Source organism: Carcharhinus amblyrhynchos, chromosome 11, assembly GCF_965287045.1.
Source record: "Carcharhinus amblyrhynchos chromosome 11, sCarAmb.v2.hapA, whole genome shotgun sequence".
Lineage (NCBI taxonomy): Eukaryota > Metazoa > Chordata > Chondrichthyes > Carcharhiniformes > Carcharhinidae > Carcharhinus > Carcharhinus amblyrhynchos.
Genome location: NC_137334.1, coordinates 28571138 through 28595118, shown reverse-complemented (window position 1 = coordinate 28595118; position 23981 = coordinate 28571138). Strand labels below are relative to the sequence as shown.

The window sequence follows — 23981 nt, the reverse complement described above, 5'->3', positions numbered from 1 at the left end:
GTTCTTATTCTGAAAGCTTTCAGATGCTTTCTATCTTTATCAAAACATCCATGACTAAAGCTATGAAAATGCATGAATACCAATGTCAGGGGTCAGGCCTCAAAAACTGGATATGACCTGTCCCTTCAAGATTAATATGCCCAGCTTTCATGTCTCGACTAATGAAACCATGGTAGCCAGTTCTCAAAAATATCAGCTAAGAGCTCACCCTCAACTCCTTCTGGAAAACCAGTCACACTGACACTCTTCTTCCGGCCCTAGCTCTTCAGATTGATCAGAGTATCAGATATAGTATTTAGCTGATTTTCCAAAGATTGAAAGCAAGCCTCAACTGAAGAAGTTGCAACCTTGACAATAAAGATTCTTCCCTCCGCTTCATCAAGTTTCTTATCAGAACTCTGCCATTCTATAATATGAGCACTGAGATTCTGTGCTAAAAAGACAAGTTTGCCATCTATGTCTTTTACAAGGCAGTCATCTACAACGCCCTCATTGGGTTGAGAGCCCACTAACTGAGGGCTCAGCTCCATTCCGGCTGACTTCTAATGCTTCTTTCCACCAAGGATTTTCATGATTCTACTTGGCACTTTGTCCCAAAACTTAACCAGAGCAACGATAAGTTGTATTAGTGGGCAAAACCTTACACCCCATCCACCATGTGAATGGTAGTGGGTGGGACCCGGACAACGGTCCATTGACCTCAGATAGAATTTTTCAACCTTGGGGCAAGTGTGGCCAGAAAATCCCACCCAATATGTCCATCATTATGAAGTACTTCAAAAGGATAGTCATGGCACACATCAATGCCGGTCTCCATTACAGTTTGCCTACTGTCGCAACAGGTCCACAGCAGACATCATTTCCCTGACTCTACACTCAACTCTGGAAACCAAAGAGGACAAGGAAACAAATATCAGACTCTTATTCCTTCACTATAACTCATCCTTGGAGTTATAGAGGTTTACAGCACAGAATCAGGCCCTTCGGCCCAACTTGTCCATGCTGCCCTTTTTTTTAACTCCTAAGCTAGTCCCAGTTGCCCGCATTTGGCCCATTTCTGTCTATACCCATCTGACCCATGTAATTGTCTAAACGCTTTTTAAAAAACAAATTGTACCTGCCTTTATTACTACCTCTGGCAGCTTATTCCAGACACTCACCACCCTCTGTGTGAAAAAATTCCTCCTCTGGACCATTTTGTATCTCTCCCCTCTCACCTTAAATCTATGCCCTCTTGTTTGAGACTCCCCTACCTTCTGGAAAGGATATTGACTATCTAACTGATCTATGCCTTCAACACCATTACTCCAGAAATACTCATCTCCAAACTCCGTGGCCTAGAGCTTGGCTCCGCCTTCTGTGATTGGATCCTAGACTTCTTAACCCACAGACCACAATTAATAAGGATAGGTGATAATACTTCCACAATTATCGTCAACAACGGTGCCCAACAAGACTGTGTCCTCAACCCCTTACTTTACTCATTATTCACTTATGACTGTGTGGCCAAATTCTACTCCAACTCTATTTTCAAGTTTGCTCGTGACACCACCACAGTGTGTCAGATCATGAACAATGACCAGAAAGAGATAAAGAATCTGGTGAAATGGTATGACAACAATAATCTCTCCCTCAATGTCAGTAAAATGATAGCTATTGATTTTAGGAAACTTAATGGAGGGCATGCCCTTGTCTACATCAATTGTGATGAGGTGGAAATGGTCAAGAGCTTCAAGTTTCTAGATGTCCAGATCACCAACAATCTGTCCAGATCCCTCCACACTGATGATATAGTTACGAAAGCCCACTAACATCTCTATTTTCTCAGGAGGTTAAGGAAATTCAGCACATCTGCTATGCCTCTCACCAATTTTTATAGATGCACCATATCTAGCATCCTTTCCAGATGTATCACAGCTTGGTATGGCTCCTGTTCTGATCAAGACTGCAAGAAACTACAAAGGGTTGTGTATGTAGCCCAATCCATCACACAAACCAACCTCCCATTCACTGACTCTGTTTACACTTCCAGCTGCCTCTCAAAAGTAGGCAGCATAATCAAGGACCCCACTTACCCTGAACATACTCTCTTCCATCGGGGAAAAAGATACAAAAGTCTGAGAACACATACCAACTGGCTCAAAAACAGCATCTTCCCTGCTGCCATCAGACTTTTGAGCGGACCTATCATATATTAAGCTGATCTTTCACTACACCCTATCTGTAATCGCAACACTATATTCTGTACCATCTCCTTTCCTTCTCCCCTATATACCCTGTGAACGATATGTTTTGTCTGTGTAGTGCGCAAGAAGCAGTACTTTCACTGCAACCCAATACATGTGACAATAATACATCAAATCAGATCAAATGGAGTTTTCGCTCCAAGATTAGGCATTTATGGGCTGTGCATCAGGATAGACAAAAGGATTAAAAGCTGAGTAGCACTACAGCTCACAGAAACACAACCATTCTTGTGACCCTATTGAAACAAATTTAAAAATTCAGCATGCTAGTGGTGTGAAAATGCAATGAAACTGCATTTAAATGTTGATAGTACATGTCACAAATTTACCCCAATCCCATCCCATTAGAAATCCACTCTATTCAGCTATGGAACTAAAATATTATTTAACACAATTCTGACTGATTGCCTCAAGTTTCTTATTAAATTTTAAGTAAATATTTCTTTTCATAGTGAAAGTAATTCTGTACCTATGGCCTTCTTTACACTGAGAAGATAATCTTCTTTCATTTCATCTGAAAGTGACTCAATAGTACTGGTGTAGGTTTTGAGATGGAATGGCACCAAGGATAATACATCTTCCAACCAGCTGTCTGCCATAGGAGCCACATGTTCTGTGTCTATTCCATGGTTAATGTAATAGTAATACCGCTGTAAGATTAGAAGTCAAGAAAATGGAATTAGTAACACCATAAAACGACAGTGGTTACAAGTGTGTAAATGCTATCGAAACCATGGGCATCATCATATTTCCTTAAGTGAGATATGAGTAGACAATCCCATAACAACCTAGTACCAGAGGGGTGATTCTCTCAAAAGTGCTAAATTGGCAAGAAAACTGTTGTAGACAGTTCAACTGTCTATTCAGTGCAACTTCAGACTTGAATCTCCCCATTCTATGCAATGCAGAGGTCCTGATCATTTTTATTATTTAAAAACCCTGTGTGTGTGTGTGTGTGTGTGTGTGTGTGTGTGTGTGTGTGTGGTGGGGGGGGGGGGGGGGGCGGCGGCGGCGGCTGCTGCTGCTGCTGCTACTGTGGGTGGCCTCCCTCCAGCCCAGACCGATTGCCATGCAGAGTGACAGCAGCCCCAAGGTCCTGTCCCATTGGCACTGCCCAATGCCTGATGGACAATGTGAAGATACCTCTGGGCATGGACATTTTGCCCATTGGGCAGTGCCAGGGGCACAGGCTGGCACCGCCAGGATGCCTATGCATCCCAATTGCCCCCGTGCCCCCCCCCCCCCCCTTCATTCTGGCAGGGTCTCCCACTAGTTTCCCAAATGTGGGAGCTACTCTAAACCCTGCCAGAGTGAAGTACTCCTGGCAGGGTGGGAGATGTTGTTAGGCCCAGCAACTTCCATATCTGGAATGACAATCACATTTAAAATACATTAAACAAAGTTTTAAATCGCTTACCTCTTCTTTCAGCACGGCCCTGACTGTGATTGTTCTCTGGCTCTAGGAAACATGCATGCATCGGGAATGCATGAGCAAATCCCACGAAATGTCCAGCATGCACATCTCCTGACCCATCCTGCCAAAAAATGTGCGGGTTGCAATGGGGGAATCACCCCCTATATTTCAAGTATTTCAATGCTTCTGACCTGTGATCCAATTCATAAAATATGGAAAAGGTGACAGGTGGATTAATGTGCCAACATCCAGAGCTACACTTCACATGGGCAGCACAGTGGCACTGCTGCCTCATAGCGCCAGGGACCTGGGTTCAATTCCGAACTCAGGTCACTGTCTGTGTGGAGTTTGTACATTCTGTCTGTGTCTGCATAGGTTTCCTACAGTTGCTCCGGTTTCCACATTCTAAAGATGTGCAGGTAAGATGGATTGGCCATGCTAATTGTCCCTTAGTGTCAGAGAGATTAGCAGGGTAAAAACGTGGGGTGCAGAACAGAGCCTGGGTGGGATTGTTGGCAGTCCAGGTTCGATGGGCCAAATGGCTTCTTTCTGCACTGTCGGAACTCTATGATTCTATGGATACACTTTGCTTTAAAATTTAGAATAATATTACATAATTCAACAGTGGGCATGAGCTACCCAGTAAATTTTTGAAATAGCGCATCAGATAGAAATACACCACCCAAATGTCTTGGGTTATATGGTATATTCCTCTTTCATTGACTAGAAACAAAGAAAGTTATGGGACAAGTGGAATGGAGCTATGGGGTGAGTTGAGGGGAGGGGGTAGTCAGGGTGGGCCCAAGCATGTTCGAGGGGCAGGGTGGGTGGGTGGGTGGGTGGGAGGGCCTACGACGCCGGGGTTGCTGGGCTGGCCAGCGATCGAGCACACACAGTGGCTCATGCAGCGCTATGCTGCCGGCATCTCCTGTGGGAATAGGCCCGTCCGCTTATTTCTTTTTTTACACAATTTATGCTAGTGCACTCAGCAGTGCATAGAGTATGGGAGATTCTTCTCTAAACTCCCACTGAAAAAACAAGCATGGTTTACTCCAGTTTTCACCAGAATTTGACACGTGGAATTTTTTTGAGAGAATCGCAGTTGTTATTTTTGAGATTGGAGGAAGGTTTGCAGTGGAGTTCCCTCGAGGTCAGTGCTGGGACCCTTGCTCATCCCAATATGTATTAATTACCTGGACTCTAGTGTTCAGAGCATGATCACAGGATGGTTATGGTACAGAAGGAGGCCATTAGGCCCATCGTATTTGCACCAGCTCTCCAAATGAGCATCTTGACATAGTGCCATTCCCCTGTCTTTTCTCCATACCCCTGCGTGCTATTTATATTTAAGCAATCATCTCATGCCCTTATGAATACCTTGATTGAATCTGCTTCCACTACACTTCCAGGCAGTGCATACCAGTTCTGAACTACTCATTGCATGAAAAAGCTTTTTCTCATTTATGTTTAATTTCAAAATTTGCTGATGATACGAAGTCTGGAAATGTTAACTGTGATGAGGATAATCTTGAACTTCAAAAGGACATAGATATATTGGTAGAATGGGCAGACAATTGGCAGAGATGAAGTTCTGTGCAGAGATGTCTGAGGTAATTCATTTTTGGCAGGAACAATATGGAGAGACAGTATAAAATAAAGGGGGAAACTAGGAAAGAAGGTGCATGCATGAACAGAGAAACCTCAGTGCATAGGTTATTGAAGATGGCAGGACATTTTGAGAGCGCAGTTAATAAACCATATTTTATTAATAAAGGCATTGCATACAAGAGTAAGGAGGTCATTTTGAATTTGTAGAAGACATTAATTAAGCTTCAACTGGAATACTGCATCCAGTTCTGGGTATCATATTTCAGGAACTGTAAAAGTGCTGGATTCCCAAAGACCGGCAACCAAGGACTTGTAACAAACAATTTATTCACTAGTAAAGCAACTCTTATATGCTTGTACTGTTACCACACATTGAGGCTCCCATCAGGTGACCTCTTAAGTAACCATATAAACCTGGTCTACAGGAATGATGTGAAGGCTTTGGAGAGACTATAGAGAAGATTCACAAGAATTATTCCAAATGATAAAGGACTGTAGCTATGAGGATAAATTTGAGAAATTGAGATAGTTTTCCTTAGAGAAGAGAATGCTGAGACGAAATTTGATAGAGGTATTCAAGATTTTGAAGGGTATGGATAGAGTAACTAAAGATAATCTCTTCCCACTCAAGAGCATAAAGAACTAGAGGGCACAAATTCAAAATAATTGGCAAAAGAAAAAAAAGTGATGTGAAAAAAAGTTTCACCCCAAGGATGAATGGAGTGAAGAACAAAATTCCTGAGAGGATGGTGGAGGCATGTGTGATTGAGGTATTCAAAAAGGAAATGGATTTTTATCTGCAATGAAAGAATGTGCAAGGTTATGGAGATAAGGCAGGATAGTGCAACTAAGTAAAATACATTTTCAGAGAGCCAGTGCAGATTTGATGGATAGAATAGTCTCCTTCTGCACTATAATGATTCCATGATTCTGTGAACACTTCAGTTTAATGTAACATTATACTCCAGAAAGAATCACTAAGGTTCTATGTTCTAATTAATCCTCTCTTTATTATTGTTAGTGAACAATGATAGGCTACCTATACTTAAGACTATGCAAGATAGATAACCTATATCTCTTTTCCATTTTCAACACTTTAGGAGTAGAATGTCCACTATTTATCATGCCTACAATTTTGGCAGGTGATCATCTCTATTGTGAAATTACAATAATCATTTTCCGTCAACATTAATTCCAACATTTTAAACAGTCCAGCTTATTGGACCATTCAGCAAATCTTCGTACCTCATTAAAGTGTGATTACCCAAGTCATTTACTCCTTTGCCTGCCATTTAGTGGTTATGATCATTAAAGTTACTGGTTGAAATATTAACTGTAAAGATAATTGTGTCTTTATCATTTGAAATTTATTCAGAAGAGGTTGAAGTCGCCAATGGTGCAAAGAAAAATTGAGCTGGTCAATTTAAGAGTTCTTGAACTGCTATTGTTGCTGTTAAATCACGTAAGTTTGAACCATTAAGGCAATGGTGCAAATACATTAAAATTAATGCTTGTTGGCAATACTTTTTGCAGCATATTTCATTCCATCTCCATATCTGTCTGTCATATGCTAATACAAAAGCAAAATATTATAGATGCTGGGACTGTGACTACAACATTGAGTTCAACAGCTTCAGACAGTGATCTTGCATGTTTCCTCCACCGTTTTGTCATATTTTCTTTACAGGTTTTGACTTAACGTTTCCTTTCTCGTTTTTGCTTTCAGTTGGCAACTGTTCATTATTCTGCCACCTAAACCACCTCTGGACGCTATTTTGTTTCCCTACCCATCCCAATACCACTCACACCACATATTTTACCATTTAATGTCTCCCATCTTCCACCCTACCACAGGCCTTCCCTCTTTTTTTTTTACACCCTCCCCATTTCAAATCCTGAAAAGCTAGACAATTCCATCTTTTCCCAGTTTTGTTAAAACTTCACAGTCTGAAACTTTAACTGTTTCTTTCCCCACAGATGTTTCCAGACCTGCTGGATATTTCCAGGATCTTTTGCTTTTATTTCTGTCATGTGCTGCCACATTTAACACAATTAGATTTGAGTATTACTAAAAAAAAAATCAAAGTTTTTCATCTTGCATTCATCAAAACAATACCCAATTCCATATATAAAGAAAACAACAATGTATTCTTAACTGTATATATGAAAAGTAAACTCTCAGCACAGTACGATAGCACAGTGGTTAACACTGCTGCTTCACAGCTCCAGGGTTCAATGCCTAGCTCAGGTCACTGTCTGTGTGGAGTTTGCACATTCTCCTCGTGTCTGCGTGGGTTTCCTCTGGGTACTCCAGTTTCCTCCCACAGTCCAAAGATGTGCGGATTAGGTTAATTGGCCATGCTAAGAAATTGCCCCTTAGTGTCCAGGGATGTGTAGGTTAGAGGGATTAGTGGGTATAATATATAGCGATATTGGGGTAGAGCCTGGGTGGGATTGTGTTTGGTGCAAACGTGATGGGCCGAAGGGCCTCTTTCTGCACCGTAGGGTTCTATGATTCTATAAACTGTTGATTGTTTGGCCATAGTGAATGCACCCCAGTTAACTGATGACTGACAGTTAACTGCAAAGCTTTATTTAAATTCAACATGGCAGGCTGACTCTGACTGCTGAAGGCAATGCCAAAGAAAATGAACCAAAGAATGGCTGTCCGTTCTTTTGTTTAGTTGAAATAGGGAGTTGAGTCGGGCCTGCAAGTTGACATGGAGGTCAGAGGATAGCCCCTTGCAGATGGACTATCCCCTGACCCCCCAGGAGTGTAGGAAAAATCCCATGTAGGGTTTGGTCTGATTGTTTAAAATGACTACACAGAAGTTAGAAGAGATTTTATTTCTTCTAATATTTTCAGAGTAACAGTTAGCATAACCGTGGTGGAACCATCTGATGTTAGTGATTTCAATTGCATTGTTGGACGGTTCCCAGTGCAGCCTTCTGTCATCACAAATTGTCTCCCAGAACTGAGCCAATTTTGAATCCACTTTATCAAATTAACCTGTATCCCATGTGAATTTACCTTCTTTATAAGTCTCCCATGGGGGATCTTGTCAAACGCTCTGCTGAAATCCAATATAAACTACATTGACAGCACTACCCTCGTCTACACACCTGGTCACCTCCTCAAAAAATTCAATCAAATTTGTTAGACATGACCTCACTCTGATAAAACTATGCTGACTATCCCTGATCAAGCTTTGCCTCTTCAAGTGGAGATAAATGCTCTCCTTCAGAAGTTTCTTCAATAGTTTCCCTACCACTGATGAGACTCACTAGTTTGTAGTTCCCTGGCTTATCACTACAACCTTTCTTGCTTTCAGTTTTTTGGCAGTTCTTTAAAACAAAACTACCAAATACATATAATTTAAGAAAGACAACCTATTTTCAAATATGAAAATACGTTGGGCATTATATAATAATCTAATCATTATGAAGCAACTTATCTTCTCATTCACTGTGACCAACGTTGGGAGAACTGCTGGTATATAAATTAATGAATGGAGAAAATCACATTCTTTTTTTTCCAATGTGCTTGTATTGTTTTTAAAGACACTGAGGATAACCATCGGCATTAAAATCTCTTGTGCTATTAAATACATGCTAAACCACAACTAGTGGTGGTGTCTTCTATTTGTCATTACTGAAACACAGCAAGCACTAACATTTAAATCTTCATCATAAATTATCTTTAGCTGAATGAAGAGAAGTAGCCACGCAAGAAATTTTAACCTATTTAAACAAAATCAATGTTGAATTGATGGATAACTACTTTCCTAACCTCGGTCTCACGAACAGGAAAGAGAGAAACCAAACTTCTTTTTCCTGTCCCCATATGTCTGTAAGCAGAGTTGTTTTTGAATACTTTTTTAAGTAGGCCATGGCATGTTTCCCCAAACAGTCAGTTTTTGTGATCCAACTTTAAGTAACTTGCAGCAAACTAGTGTTATCAGTAACTCAAGGTTAGTTGATTCACATTCAAATCTGGGGCTGAGGGGGTGTGATACAGGGGGTGCTTATAACCCCACACACACACACACACACACACACTAAGAGGTGACGAGAAAAGGAAGATTTTTAACAATGGGCAACAACAATAGAGGAACAATACGAAAATCCTTGAAATGAATGACGATGCATTCTACGGGCTTAAACCATTTGTCAGATAATGATCACAGACTTTTAAAATCAAATAGATTTCAAGGAGGTGGCCTGCTGCCTGGTCGAGTCGCAAGAGTATGTACTGTGTATCTGGTGAATAGTGTTCTCATGTGAGATGATGACATCAGTGTTCATGATCCGGCACGTCCTGCAGAGGTTGCTGTGTCAGGGTTGTGTGGTGTTGTGGTCACTGTTCTCTTAAAGGCTGGGTAGTTTGCTGCGGACAATGGTCTGTTTGAGGTTGTGCCGTTGTTTGAAGGCAAGAAGTGGGGGTGTGAGGTTGGCCTTAGCGAGATGTTCATCTTCACTGATGACACGTTGAAGGCGCCAGAGAAGATATCATAGCTTCTCCACTCCGGGGAAGTACAGAACGACTGTCTGCCGTGTCCTTTGTTTGTCTTCTGAGGAGGTCGGTGTGGTGAGCACACCTTGTTATCGTCCCAGCTGGGGGAAGTTGGCTTTGTTTGTTAGCTGTCTAATTCCATGATTATAATATGACGTTACAACAGGGCGTAAAGTTCCACAAGCATGAAAGTAAAACTCTTTCATTCTGGTAATTTTTGTTGGTAGCTCTCAGAACACATGTCTAATGTTGTGAGTCATGTGACTTGTAGCAGCCATTTTGCAGTTCAGCAGAAGTCCATTCTAAAATAGCAAACAAGATAAATGGAGGGACTCTCTGGCCTATCCTTGGCAGGTTCCTCACGGTAGGAGGTGACATGCTGTTCACTGGTGGCGGTATCTTTTGGTCATGTGGTTGATAATGGGATTTCCCAATGACTGCACTCCATGTTGCTGGAACCCATGGCAGGTGTAAACCAAAACATCCCGTTGGTATGAACGGTTGGAGAATTCCAGCCAAAATTTTGATACACAGTTAGTTTTGATTTATTTTTATGGGCCCGATTTTACCAAAAATTCGCGCCCAAAATCGCAGTAAACTCAGGCGTCGGGCCTTTAATGCGATCTGCACCTGAAACTGAGCAGGTAACACCTTAACCAACACCTGATTTGGGCGTAGATTCGGTCCGGCAGGGGAACCTCCAAAGCCCATCTTCCTTGAACACCCTTCACAGACACCCCCCATGCTAACCACCCTGGCAGACACACCTCCGCGCGATCCAAGCCCCCCCAGGAGCAGGCGCCCCCGGCAGACTGCACCCCCCCCCCCCCCACCACGGTCAGCCCCTCCCTCCCTCCCCCAAACCCCGGAAGCAAAGCCCCCTCGGCAGAGCACACCCCTCCGCGATCCGATCCAACCCACCCCCCCCAGGAGGCAGGCCCCCCAATCAGACCTCCCCCGGGAGGCAGCCCATGCCCCCTCCCCCAGGAGGGGGGTGGTGGTAGAGGATGGGGGGAGGATGGACTTGGGAGAATCTCCACCACAGCACCCCCAAACCAAAGATCCATCTGAACCTGCGCCACCACCCTTCTGCGGCAGACGCCAGCGGAAGACGAGGAAGGTGCTGCAGGCTGTCCAACAGTGCAGTAAGAAGTCTCACAACACCAGTCCAACAGGACTTTAACCGGGTGTTGTGAGACTTCTTATTGTGTTCACCCCAGTCCGACACCGACATCTCCACATCAACAAGTGCAGATCAGAAGGATGGTGGAGGGACAGCAGCTATCTAGGTAGGTTGGGGGGTGGCCTGCCTCCCAGGGGGGTCTGACTGTGGCGGAGGGGGTTGGTGGTGGTAGCGGTCTGCTGGAGGAGCCTACCTCCAGGGGGGGTCTGATCAGGGGATGACGGCGTCTGGGGAGGGGTGTCTGCCGCGGGGGCCTGCCCCGCCCCCTTTTGTTTTGTCTTTCGCGCCCGGGCGCAGTTTCACACTTTTTTCAAACTGCACATGCACAGTTCAGAGCTCCGAACGTTCCGGCAGCACTAAGCCCCACCCAACAGCGCAGACCAGAGCTGGCAAAAAGCATATGGAACAAGGATTCCGTGCTGAGATCCATTTTATGTCCAGATCCGGCACTTAGGGCCAGATTTTACCAATTGGAGACTATGTCTAATTGACATAACATTGGAGTTTTTGTTTTGATGGCAGGTTTCCACTCCAATTAATTTGAGTAACACCAATTATGAAATCTGTCATAAGCCACTGCTTCAGTAAATGTCTAAAAATATAATTTTACTTTTACCCAGGCGTCTAGTCCACCACCTGAAAACCAATAGGAACATAGAATTTAGAAGCAAGAATAGGCCATTCAGATCATTCAAAAAGATCACTGATGATCTGATTGCAGTCTCAACTCCACTGTCCTATTTCGCCTTCCGATTACCTTTGTCTCCCTAGCTTCACTGACCCAACCTTCACAGCATTCCGGGGAAGAGAATTCAAACAAACAAACAAACAAATCACCCTCCAAGAGAAAAACTCTCTCTTTATCCCTTGACTTAAACTGTGTCCAATTGTTCAAGTCTCCCCCATAAGGATTAATTCTCCCAGTAGCCTTGTCAATCTAGTAATTCCTCAGGATCTTAAATGTTTCAAGTAGATTATGTCTCATTCTTCTAAACTCCAATGGGTATGCCTTTCTAAGATGAACCCTTCATCCCAGGAATGAGTCGAGTGAATCTCCTCATAAATAAGGAGACCAAAACTATACACTGCACTCCAGAAGTGGTCTCAACAAGGCCCTGTACAGCTCCAATAAAACTTCCATTTTTTCATATTCCATAACCCTTCCAGTAAATGCCATTATTCCATATGCCTTCCTAATCAATTGCTGTACCTGCATTCTAAGTTTTTGTGATTTGTTTTCCAGGATGTCAAGATCCCAAGTTCTACAAACTCGCTCCATTTAAACATTGCTTTTCTATTTTTACTGCCGAAGTTCACATTTCCTTATATTATACTCCACTAGTGAAATTTTTGCCCGCTCACCCTGACAAACTTAATTTTCCTACCTATCTTGGTATCATTAGTAAATTTAGAAACCATGGCCGGGATTCGCAAACGAAAATTCTAAGTCCCCAATACGCGGGAAAATGGAATCAAATTCCACTTTTTTTTAGTGTGCTTTCCAGAATGAATCTTTGACACTCAGTGCATCATAGAGTGCCTAGCAGGATTCACTCTGGAAATCTGGGGCCAGGGCCTATTCTGAGGCTGGCAGCATAGCACTGAGCGAGTCACTGTGCATCCACTAATCTGTCAGTCAACACAGAGATCAGTGCATGCACAATGCACCCCCACATTGCCAGCCTCCCGATTGCTGGCCAGTCCACAGTCACTGGCCAGTCCTGCAACTCCCCATCGCTGGCATCCTGATCTCTCCTAACTGTCTGATCACTCACGAATATCACCAGACCAGTCCTTATGTCATCCCCATGCTCCCCTAGGGCAGCCCCAATCCCCCATTTAAACATCTATAATTTCCTGCTTTCTGTCCCCATCTTTGAATATTTCCCAATCCATTGGAACCATTCCAGAATCTAAGGAATTTTGGAAGATTATAACTGTCATTTTATTACAAGCAAGTCGTGGATGCTTTGGATAGAAGAGAGCTGGAAACCATGCTTATGCAAACATAAGAACATAAGAAATAGGAGCAGGAGTAGGCCATCTAGCCCTTCGAGCCTGCCCCGCCATTCAATAAGATCATGGCTGATCTGTCGTGGCTCAGTTCCACTTTCCCGCCCTCTCCCCATAACCCTTAATCCCCTCGCTCATCAAAAACCCATCAACCCGCGTCTTAAAAATATTTAGCGAGGCAGCCTCCACCACTTCAACGGGCAGAGAATTCCAGAGATTCACCACCCTTTGAGTGAAAAAGTTCCTCCTCAACTCCGTTCTAAACCGCCCCCCTTTTATCTTGAGGCTGTGCCCCCTAGTCCTACTGTCTTTTTTGAGCGGGAAGAGTCTCTCCACCTCTATCCTATCCATCCCATTCATCATCTTATACGTCTCAATGAGATCTCCCCTCATTCTTCTAAACTCTAACGAGTACAAGCCCAGTTTATTCAGCCTTTCCTCATAGCTCAACCCCCTCAACTCCAGTATCAGCCTAGTAAACCTCCTCTGCACTCCCTCCAAGGCCAAAATATCTTTGCGCAGGTGCGGCGCCCAAAACTGCACACAGTACTCCAGCTGCGGCCTCACCAATGCCCTATACAGCTGCAGCAAGACCTCCCTACTTTTATATTCAATCCCCCTCGCTATGAAGGCCAGCATCCCATTCGCCTTCCTGACCACCTGCTGCACGTGCAAGCTGGGTTTTTGCGACTCATGCACAAGGACCCTGAGGTCCCTCTGCACCGTCGCCTGCTGCAGTTTTTCGCCCCGTAAGTAATAGTCCTAGTAAACTGTAATAATAACTGTAATAATAGTAAACTGGTGAATATTTATTAACTCTTTACGTAGACAGCCTTTAACAAGTCTCCAACAGAACCTTCTTCCTTCAGGTTCCAGTTACATTTGATCTGACGTCAGCAATGGTGCATTCTAGCTCTGAGTATAGCTGTTAATCCCTTAGACTACAGTCATCCCTGTCCCAACCAAGTCTTTGATTCCACTCGCTGACATTAACTAATTACACTCCTACTTTCCCCCATCCCCCAAATCTCTTGTGCCTTTGGTGTCAATCTCCAACTTTATCTTCAACTATCTTTGAGGATACGTATGATGCAAGTTCTCTACAATCTTTTCGGTGAAAGGCATTAACACTGTAAACAGAGATTTCTGCTCCTGGTCCACAATTGAAAAGCAATGAACAGAGATGTTGATTTTCTTCTCCTTTTACTTTAGGGGAACGTTGGTTACTCTTGCTTGAAAGAACAAAGCTCGTTTAGCTCTTGTGAAAATTTGTACAGCCGTAGAAAGTTTACGAGCTCCTGCTGTTACAATGGACAAAGTATTATGTAATATTTCATCCATGGATGAATCAGAAGACAAGAAGGACAAATGATATTCTGAAGAAAAAAGATCCTGCCGACACTGTAGGAATTTCTTTTTCTGTAGGTAGTAGCTCAGCTTAGACACTTTATTCGATATAGATTGACACCTCTGAGGACCTGAACATTTCTGAAACTTGATCAGAATTTATGCTGTCACCAGCATCAGCAGCGAAAAACACAAGCAGAGGTAGAGAAATTACATTTTCTTGTAGACCTCTAGTAATACAGTACAATCTGTAATAAGCATCTGTGATTATTTAATATCCACATTTAGTTTCCCATTCAGGGATAGTAGGAATTTGTTCCACAGTAGTTCCAGTAGCAATATAAGGGCCTCTGGTCTTGGTTCTTCATTCTACAAAAGAGTTGTTGCATCAAGTTACTGTTGTACATCATTGGTGTCTTCAGCAAAATGAAGAGACAGATTTGCCTCTTTACCCCTCAGCAGAGGTATCATTGTCATCGTTTGCGCTGCCTTCAGAAAGGAAAGCAAGGTTCAGGATGCCACCTGCTAAAATCCATTAATATTAGTGTCATCTTGGATATTAGCCTCTTCTGCGTTTTTCTTGAAGGAGCAAATTAAAGACTAGAATGTTATTTTGCAGCTGGTTTTGATTCACCTGATTCCCGCTTCATTTAACCTCTTGAAGTGAAATGAAAGATTTATGATGTCCTCCTGTAGTTTTGGGATGGGTTTTTGTGTATAAAGATTTATTTACAGCAGTGAGTCAACTTGTGATTTTTTTGCAATTGGTGACTAATGAAGATGCAAAGCTATACAAGTTTCTCTGCTTTATGGAGTGACAGAGTATCAATAAGCTCTATATTGCTATAACAAAACGGGGCAGTTATCTCTCCTCACACCTTGAGTGAAATACCTCCTGCACTGTGAAACCGAATGGGAGATGGCTCGAAAAGTTTAGATTCAGCTATGGTGTGATATCAGAAAGAATGGACACTCCTGCTCCACTGGCCAGTTTAAAATTTGTCTTCTGGCCATTGACCATGATATTTGTATTCCAGAAATAATCTTGCAGCTCTAACAATAATATATCCTGTTCTTTCGCATCATCTATTTCTTGGATACATGCATGTTGAAATGGTCTGTACCTAAGTGCAGAAGAGGCTATTCGGCCCATCGAGTCTGCACCGACTCTCAGACAGTGCATCTTATGAGGTCCTCACGTACTACTATCACCCCCCCACCCCATCTGTGTAATCCCAAGTATTTACATTGGCTTGCGACACTACACATCTTGTGACACTAAGGGGAAATTCAGCATGGTCAATTATACACCTTTCAATTCTGGGTGCTCTGGTTTCCACCCACAGGAAATCCACGTAGATGTGAGGAGAATGTGCAAACTCCACACAAATAGACATTCGATGCTGGAATTTAACTCAGGTCCCTGGCGCTGTGAGGCAGCAGTGCTAACCACTGTGCCACCCTAGGTTTGTGGAAGCAGATGGAAGTGAATCTCCACTGGACAGTTGGGGGTGACATTGCAACTGTTTCGTCAATGCTACATATCTGCCAGAAGTATGGTGTACAGTAAAAGGGTTTTGTAATGTATTTTTAAGTTATCTTAGTTAATGCAGAAGTTTTTTTTCAGTTTGATGTATTAGTTGTTTGCTAATCAATGTTTGATCCAAAATCATAAGAATCCCTAGTGCAAAAGGAGGCCATTCTGTCTAACACCCCGCCCTCAACTAAAACCAGCCAATAACTATTATTTAGATAGCACCGTTCGTGTAATAAAATGTCCCAAGCTGCCGTCCAGGAGAGTTATAAAGCAAATATCTCCCAGTGATCCACATCAAACGGTATTAAGGCAGATGACCAAAAGGCTTGGGAAGGAATATTCCCTTGCTTTGTCCTCCTAAATGCATTACCTCACAATTTTCTAGATTGAATTTGATTTGCCACTTCTCTGGCCATTCAACCAAATCAGTGATATCATGCTGGAGTTGACTGCTATCCTCTTCATGATCAACTATATGACCAATCTATATGTCATCTGCAAATTTGCCAATTATGCCTCCCACATTTAAGTTTAAATCATTGTTTATATACAACAAACAGCAAAGGTACAACACTGAACTCTGTGGAACAACACTAACTATTTTCCATTTGTACAAACATCTATCGGTCAGTACCCTTGGCTTCCTGTCACTGAGACAATTTTCAATTCAACCTGCCCTTTTCCTGTATGCCATGAGACCTCACTTTTCTGTCAAGTCTACCATGTGGAAACTTGTCAAATGCCTTACTGAAATCTATGTTGAAAACATTCACTGCTCTACCCTCATCAATCCTCCTCTTTACTTCCACAAAAAAAATTTAGTAGAACATGATCTTTCCCTAACAAGACCATGCTGACTATCCCTGCTAAAAGCATGCCCAAGTGACAGTTTATCCAGTCTCTCAGAATTGTTTCCAATTACTTGCCCATCACTGAAGTCAGGCTGACTGAACTGTAGTTTTCTGGCCTATCCCTCGCACTCTTTTTAAAATCATGGTACAATGTCTGCAGACCTCCAATCCTCTGGTATCTCACCTATAGAGTGAGGATTGGAAAATTATCCTCAGAGAATCAACTGTTTCCTCCCAGGCTTCTTTCAATAGCCTGGGATGCAATCCATCTGGCCCTGGTTATTTATTCACCTTCAAGGATGCCAGTCGTTCCAGTACTTCCTCTCTCACTGTGCTTATTGTATCTAATGATTCCCACTTCTCTTTAAATAGGATGGATGTATTTAAAGTATTCATTGAGAACCCTGCCTTCATCTTCTGAATCAACCCACAAGTTACAATGTACACCTTTAATAGGCTCTACCCTTTTCCTCAGTTAATCTTTTATCTTAATGTATTGGTAAAACACTTAGGATTTTATCTGCTAATGTTTCTTCATATCTGTTCTTTACTTTCCTAATTTCCATTTTTACTTCATCCCCATACTTTCTATATTCCTTTAGACTTTTGACAATATTATGTATTTTGTGACCATCATAAGCTTTCTTCTTCTGCTTTATCTTGGCCTGTGTGCTTCTGGATAACCAGGATCTCTAGATTTGGCAATACTACCCCTTTTCTCTGTAGAGGGGGGCATGTCTACAGTGTGCCCATAGAATTTCATCTTTGAATGCCTCCCACTGCTTTGATACAGTTTTTCCTTATAATGGCTGTGTCCTGTCCACTCTTGCCAGCTTATTTCTCAGCTATGTAAAATTTATCTTCCCCCAGTTTAAAGCTTTACTCCTATTCTATCTTGGTCCTTTTCCATAATGATGCTAAATCTAACTATATTATGGTTACTATCTCCAAAATGGTCCCCCCACTATTATTTTATCCAATTGGCCAGCTTAACTTCTTAAGAATTGCATTCCCTCTTGTTGGGCTTGTTACATGCTAGCTAAAAAAGTTCTCTTGAATGCAGTTCAAGAATTTAGTGTCCTGTGCATTTCACACTATTGGTATCCGAATTTATTTAGTGCAATTTAAATCCCCAATGATTACTGCCCTATTGTTTTAACTTTCAGAAATCTGTTACATATTTACTCTTCTAATTGCCTTCCACAATTTCAGGCACTATAGTACATTCAAAGCTGTGTGGCTGCCCCTTTTTCATCTCTGATCTCAGCACATTTTCTATGGTTCTATATGGCCTTACTTGGCTCTTCATTCAACATACATCCTTCCTCACAGTTGTAATTGATTTTTTAGCCAAAAATGCTACACCCCACTGATTTACCATGGCTAATTGATTAACCTAGAAATCTTTGGACACTAAGGGGAAATTTAGCAAGGCCAATCCACTAATACATTCCTAGTATGTGTCTGTCCCTTTTTTACTTGAGCTCATACCAAATAGCCTCATTTGATGCTTTGTTTAGTGAATTATCCCTCCTCAGAGTTGTAATTGATTCTTTAACCAATAATGCTACACTCCCACCTTTTTTGTCCCTCTCATCCTGCTTGAAAACACTATATCCAGGGATACTTGAGCTGCCATTGTTGCTCCTCCTTAAGCCAAGTTTCCTTTCCAAGGATATCACACTGCCATGTATCTATCTGTGCTCAGCTCATTGAACTTATTTACTATGCATTTACAAATATGTCTTTTAACACTGCCAAATTCCTGTTTCCCCTCCCCCCTACTTCCCAACAGCACTGGCAAATATCCCTGCGAGAATATTCATCCCAGTCCTGTTCAGGTTCAGCATATTTGTTTCTCAAAGTAGCTGCTCAACAATATCAGACAGGGGAACTGCTCCAGTCAGAGCAACCCTTTCACTTTGGCTGACCTAATTCAATATAAATTGCTTAGATTGGGTTAGTTTCATTCTATAGTGAGTTCCCACTGTGAATTTACCTTTCCTAACCTGGAACTTGCAGGTGCAGCATGTGACCAGTGCACTGTTGGGAAAAGAGGGTTCAATTCTTAAAAACAATCTGAACTGTTTTTTGAACAATCCCTTCCTGCCATTCATATAGGGATTCATAAGCCACCATGGGCAAAGTACAAGTGGGCATCAGGATCCCAACCCAACATCCTTTTGCAGGATTTTCCTATCCTGCTCATTCCCACACCAGCTTCCACTGAGCTGGAAAAGTTCTGCCCAAGATAATTTTAAAAATAAAGCAGTCAGATGTAATTTCAAATGTGCAATTCCTATCTGTTGCTTTGAATTAATAAAATAAAAAAGTGCTTATATTTTAGTAACATTTGTTGAACAAAAATATCAAGTAAGTAAGGACATTAATAAGTATTTTAAATAGAAAGTGTGTATTTCTCACAAGAATGTCCTTCTCCACTGTTGAAGGAGGTCCAGACGTTGAAGGTTCAATTTCATCCAAAGAAGGAGGCTGTCTAGCTGCACACTCATGTTGCCTGTTATTTAAAATAACCAACAGTAAATAAATATGGGCAACCTTTACTTTTTAATATATCAGGAGCAATATTATAAAAATATTTAAGTTTCAGTGAAAACATATGCATTAAAAAAAGCACAACTCATAAGTCCTGAAGTCACACACAAGGCTGCCTCACATGTAGGATTAAAATAAGGATCAAGCTATTTGCATATTTTTGTGGCACCCTTGTTACCTCTCCCCTGACACACTGGGACAACCAAGATTGCAATGTCAGGCATCAGGAGCCAGTGAAAAACTGGGATAGGGTGTCTGAATTATAAGAACAATTTAATTGTGGTCTCTCACTCTGTTCACTCCAAATGCGAGCTGTGCAGCTGCAGTTCTGTTCAGGAGCTTGCAACATTACGAAAAATCATCTAAATTACAATGAACCAGGTGTTACAGGCCCTTTTGTAACACCACCATCAGTGAGGAACACCTGGCACCTTAAGTATTCTACAGGCCTCAAAACATCCACTCCATGTTGTGTTTAGTTACACTTTTGTTAGACATTTTGGGTCGGTCTGATAGATTCTTGCAGGCAGAACAAAGCAGAAGGAACATACACATATTGCCAATTGTCTAATTATACGAGGACATTAGAAACATTTCAAACTGGGCACCACAGAATGTGTAATAATATTCAGATTTTCTGCATAGATCTTGTTTCACCCTGAGGTGCTTTACTGCAATCAAAGAAACATTACAGACATTTCAAAATCATCATTACAGAAAGCGCAGTGATACTTAAATTGACTACATAAATCATGTTGCCCTCTGAAGTGGTTCAAACAATAGTGATATATGTAATATATACATTTAATGTGAGTCATATAGCACAAGGGAGTCTATATACAATTCCCAACTCCTCAGTATCTTAGACAGTGACCTTTCCTCACTGTGCCTCTTTGGTGACTGCCCCAACCTTTAATGCATCCCTCAGTATGTCATTCTGGACTTTAGAATGTGCCGGTCTGCAACACTCAGTTAGGAACAATTCCTTCAACCAGGAGAACAACAAGTTTTGAGCAGACCAAAGAATATCTTTTATTGAGCTGGTGGTCCTCCAGCAGCAGTTGATGTATGTCTTGGTGTGCATTCCTGCGATCAGTCCGTAAAGCATCGAGTCCTGCGTCACAGAACTGCTCGGGATGAACCTCTCCAGACCTTCTTTGCAAAGGCACACATTCAGAAGGAGGTTGACAACAGTCTTTTCCCCATCACCGCACCTCAAGAGTAATGTGGGATGGTTTGAGACTCCAGAAGGAAGGATCTGACAGGGAGACCTTTCTTGAAGTTTAAAGTTAAAGTTTATTTATTAGTCACAAGTAGGCTTACATTAACACTACAAAAAAGTTACTGTGAAAATCCCCTAGTTACCACACTCCGGCGCTGGTTCTGGTACACTGAGGGAGAATTTAGCGTGGCCAATGCACCTAACCAGCACATCTTGCAGACTGTGGGAGGAAACTGCAGCACCTAGAGGAAAGCCATGCAGACACAGAGAGAATGTGCAAACTCTGTACAGACAGTGACCCAAGCCAGGAATCGAACTTGGTCCCTGGCGCTGAGACAGCAGTGCTAACCACCTGTATCACTATGTCACCCTTGCCACCAGCTGTGCTACATGTTGGTGCTTGTTTGAAAGTTATACCAAAGAGGCATTCTGCCAAATGACTTTGATAGGTTGCACCATCTCCTTTTCTCACAGAGTCTCTAAGATGTTAAATGCAGACTACTGCTTGATGGAATTGTGATCAAAGGTGTTTCTCTGCACATGACCCATTTTCGACCTTCAAATAATGCAGAAGATGGCTCAGGTGATTGCTACATTGCATGAATGAGGAACGGGCCAGACCTGCGCAACACCAAAAGCCAGGTTCTTAACCAAAATTGTTTAGTTTTGAAGTTTATTTATTCGTGTCACAAGTAGGCTTACATTAAAATGGGAAGTTACTGTAAAAATCCTCTAGTGACCACACTCAACCCCTGATCGGGTACACCGACGGAGAATTTAGCATGGACGATGCACTCAACCAGCTCGTCTTACGGACTGTGGGAGGAAACCCACACAGACATGAGTAGACATGTGTGCAGTGTGTGAGTAGTCAGTGTGCAGACATCCTTTCTTGCAAGAAAGGATGTCCCGAAGCATGGTACACTGGGGAGACCATGCAGACGCTACGACAACAGATGAATGATCATCGCTCGACAATCACCAGGCAAGACTGTTCCCTTCCTGTTGGCGAACACTTCAGTGGTCACGGGCAGTCAGCCTCTGACCTTTGGGTAAGCATTCTCCAAGGCAGCCTTCACGACACATGACAGCGCAGAGTCACTGAGCAGAGACTGATAGCCAAGTTCCGCACACATGAGGACGGTCTCATGTCGCACTATCTGTAACCCCCATGACTTGCCTGGGTTTGCAAAACCTCACTTACTGTGCTGTCTGGAGACAATACACATCTCTTTAACCTGTGATCAGTGCTCCTTCCACTCACATCGTCGGCCACTTTAAGACTTGAATAGCAGGTTAGGTGTAAAGATTCACATTCTAATCAGTAATCTGTAAACTGTCTGTGCTTTATATGCTCTGTCTGAGGCCAGAACTCTCCATTCACCTGACGAAGGGACTAACCCGGAAGCTAGTGAGTGTACTATCAAATAAATCGGTTGGACTTAAACCTGGTGTTGTCAGACTTTTTACTGTGTTTACCCCAGTCCAACGCCAGCACATCCACATCATGGCTGTTGATCAGTTCAGACAATGATAGCAGATCTAAGCAGAAGACAGGAACATTGTCCATACACAGAGAGATTTTGTCCTGAGTGCCCCCACTGCCTGAGATTGTCACTCCTATGTCCAAATGTTCCTGATGGATTCAGCAAAGATTTCTATGCAACACATAGGTAAGACAGAGGAGACAGAGGGCAATTCTGCCTGATTCCAGATTTAACTGGAAAGCTTTCTGATTCCCACCTGTTGATTGAAACTGTGATAATGATGCTTGTGTACAGCAGTTGGTTCCAAATGCGGATTCCCTCCGCAAACCTCATTTTGGAGAGGACACATATGTGATATTCTGCAAAGCCTTCTTCTGGTCCATGCTGATGAGGCATGTGACACCCCCCCCCCCCCACCCCATTCCCCCTACTCTGTTCCACATATAAGCAATGTTATCCCTGAGAGGTGGGGGGCTATCAGTGATCTTCCAGCAGGGTACAGCAAAGATCTGGACCAATGACTCTAGAGCAGACCTGACCCAATTGGCAATGACCTGGGACAGAATGTTATAGCTCACATTCAACAGGGAAACGGGTCACCAATTTCTAATTTCTTCCTTTTCTCTCTTCCACTTACAGCTGAGGATAATGATATCTTCCCTCATGGATTCTGACATGCTACCAGCCAGAAGCATATTCTTGTATACTTCCAGCAGTTTTAGGACGTTCAAGTCCCGCAGAGCTAAATACAACCCAGCTGGTAAGCCATCACTTCTGAAAGGCTCAACGGCCTAAGGCAACTCATAAGGAGCCTGGTTTGTTCAGGCTCTCTTGCTCACTGTCATCTAAAACCTCCATGATAGAGGAATTATGATTAATATTTTGATGCAGAGTATTCATATGGTACTGGAAGTAGCTCTTATTTACATTGAAACAGAAATCTTTTGATCCACTTAACAGTGAGATTAATCCAAAATTGTGCAAATATGTTGTTGAAACATTAAAGTACCACTTCACTTCAATTCAATGTTTATTTGTGTCTGGAACCAATAAATGACTGTAATATGCAGCCACTTAGATAGTCACATTTTGAATGTCATTATTAAGCTGGATGCTGTTGGAAGACCGCAGTGTTTATGCCAATTATTCAAATGAATTGCCCATACACAATTTTCTGCAGCCATCTCAGTGCAGTATGGGCTAAATGAGCCACTCCACTAACCAATCCCAACACTAATTTTGCTGGTCTTGCAAATTTAAGCTTTTGAGTACCAATTTCATCTCTCAGGGCATTTGTATTAATTTATTTTATTACAAAAGCTAACTTTAGCTCTTGACTCTCTGCTAATTATACTAACTCTCCCATTTTCCATCTTGTTATCTTCCAGATTGAGCAGAAATTTTACAGCAGGAGAAATAATTTTCGTGTCATGAAGTTGTGAAGCCAGAGATGCCTTAGGGATAAACTTGTGCTTCCAATATATTTCTTCTTCCTCCAGGAAAGCACTTAATCTACTGAGCATTTTTCCTGGATTGAATGTCCAGAAGGCAGGAAACCCCCAAGTAGGAAAAGTGCAGGAACAAACTTGTGTTCAACTGTTCTGTAGGACAGCATGGTCAAATATCAGACTGCACCATCATGCCACCTTACATTGAAAAGGCATTTAACAATGAGGTTAAACACATTAAGAACAGAAAATTTACTTACAGTATGATATTAACTAGAGTAGTTCTAAACTGCTCACGTTCCTTCTTGGGATGGGAAAAGCCATCAGAACTTGAACGAGTCCCTCCACTGGAGCCAGCACCAGAAATTCCAGGCTCCCAAGTTTTATGCCGTTTGCGTTTTTGAGGAGGTGAGCCCCCTGTGAAGAAGAAATTGTTCAGGATTTTGTTTTCATTTTTAAATAGAGAAAAACAGTTTGTATTAGTTCAGAGATTAAAATTAACAATAAAGCTATTATTTCAATTTGTCTATTTCATAAAATGGCTACTTTAAATTAC

General features: G+C 42.3%; 1 protein-coding gene across 1 annotated transcript in view; it reads right to left on the bottom strand.

Annotated features, from left to right (window-relative positions):
- The window catches only part of dnah7 (dynein, axonemal, heavy chain 7), a 438937-nt gene that overhangs the window by 398252 nt on the left and 16704 nt on the right, over positions 1-23981 (bottom strand). The window contains exons 4-6 of the mRNA XM_080198799.1: positions 23686-23842; positions 19137-19230; positions 2716-2896 (exon numbers count right to left, since the gene is read on the bottom strand). Coding sequence (XP_080054925.1) covers positions 2716-2896; positions 19137-19230; positions 23686-23842 — 432 coding nt within the window. The remainder of the gene's footprint in view (positions 1-2715; positions 2897-19136; positions 19231-23685; positions 23843-23981) is intronic.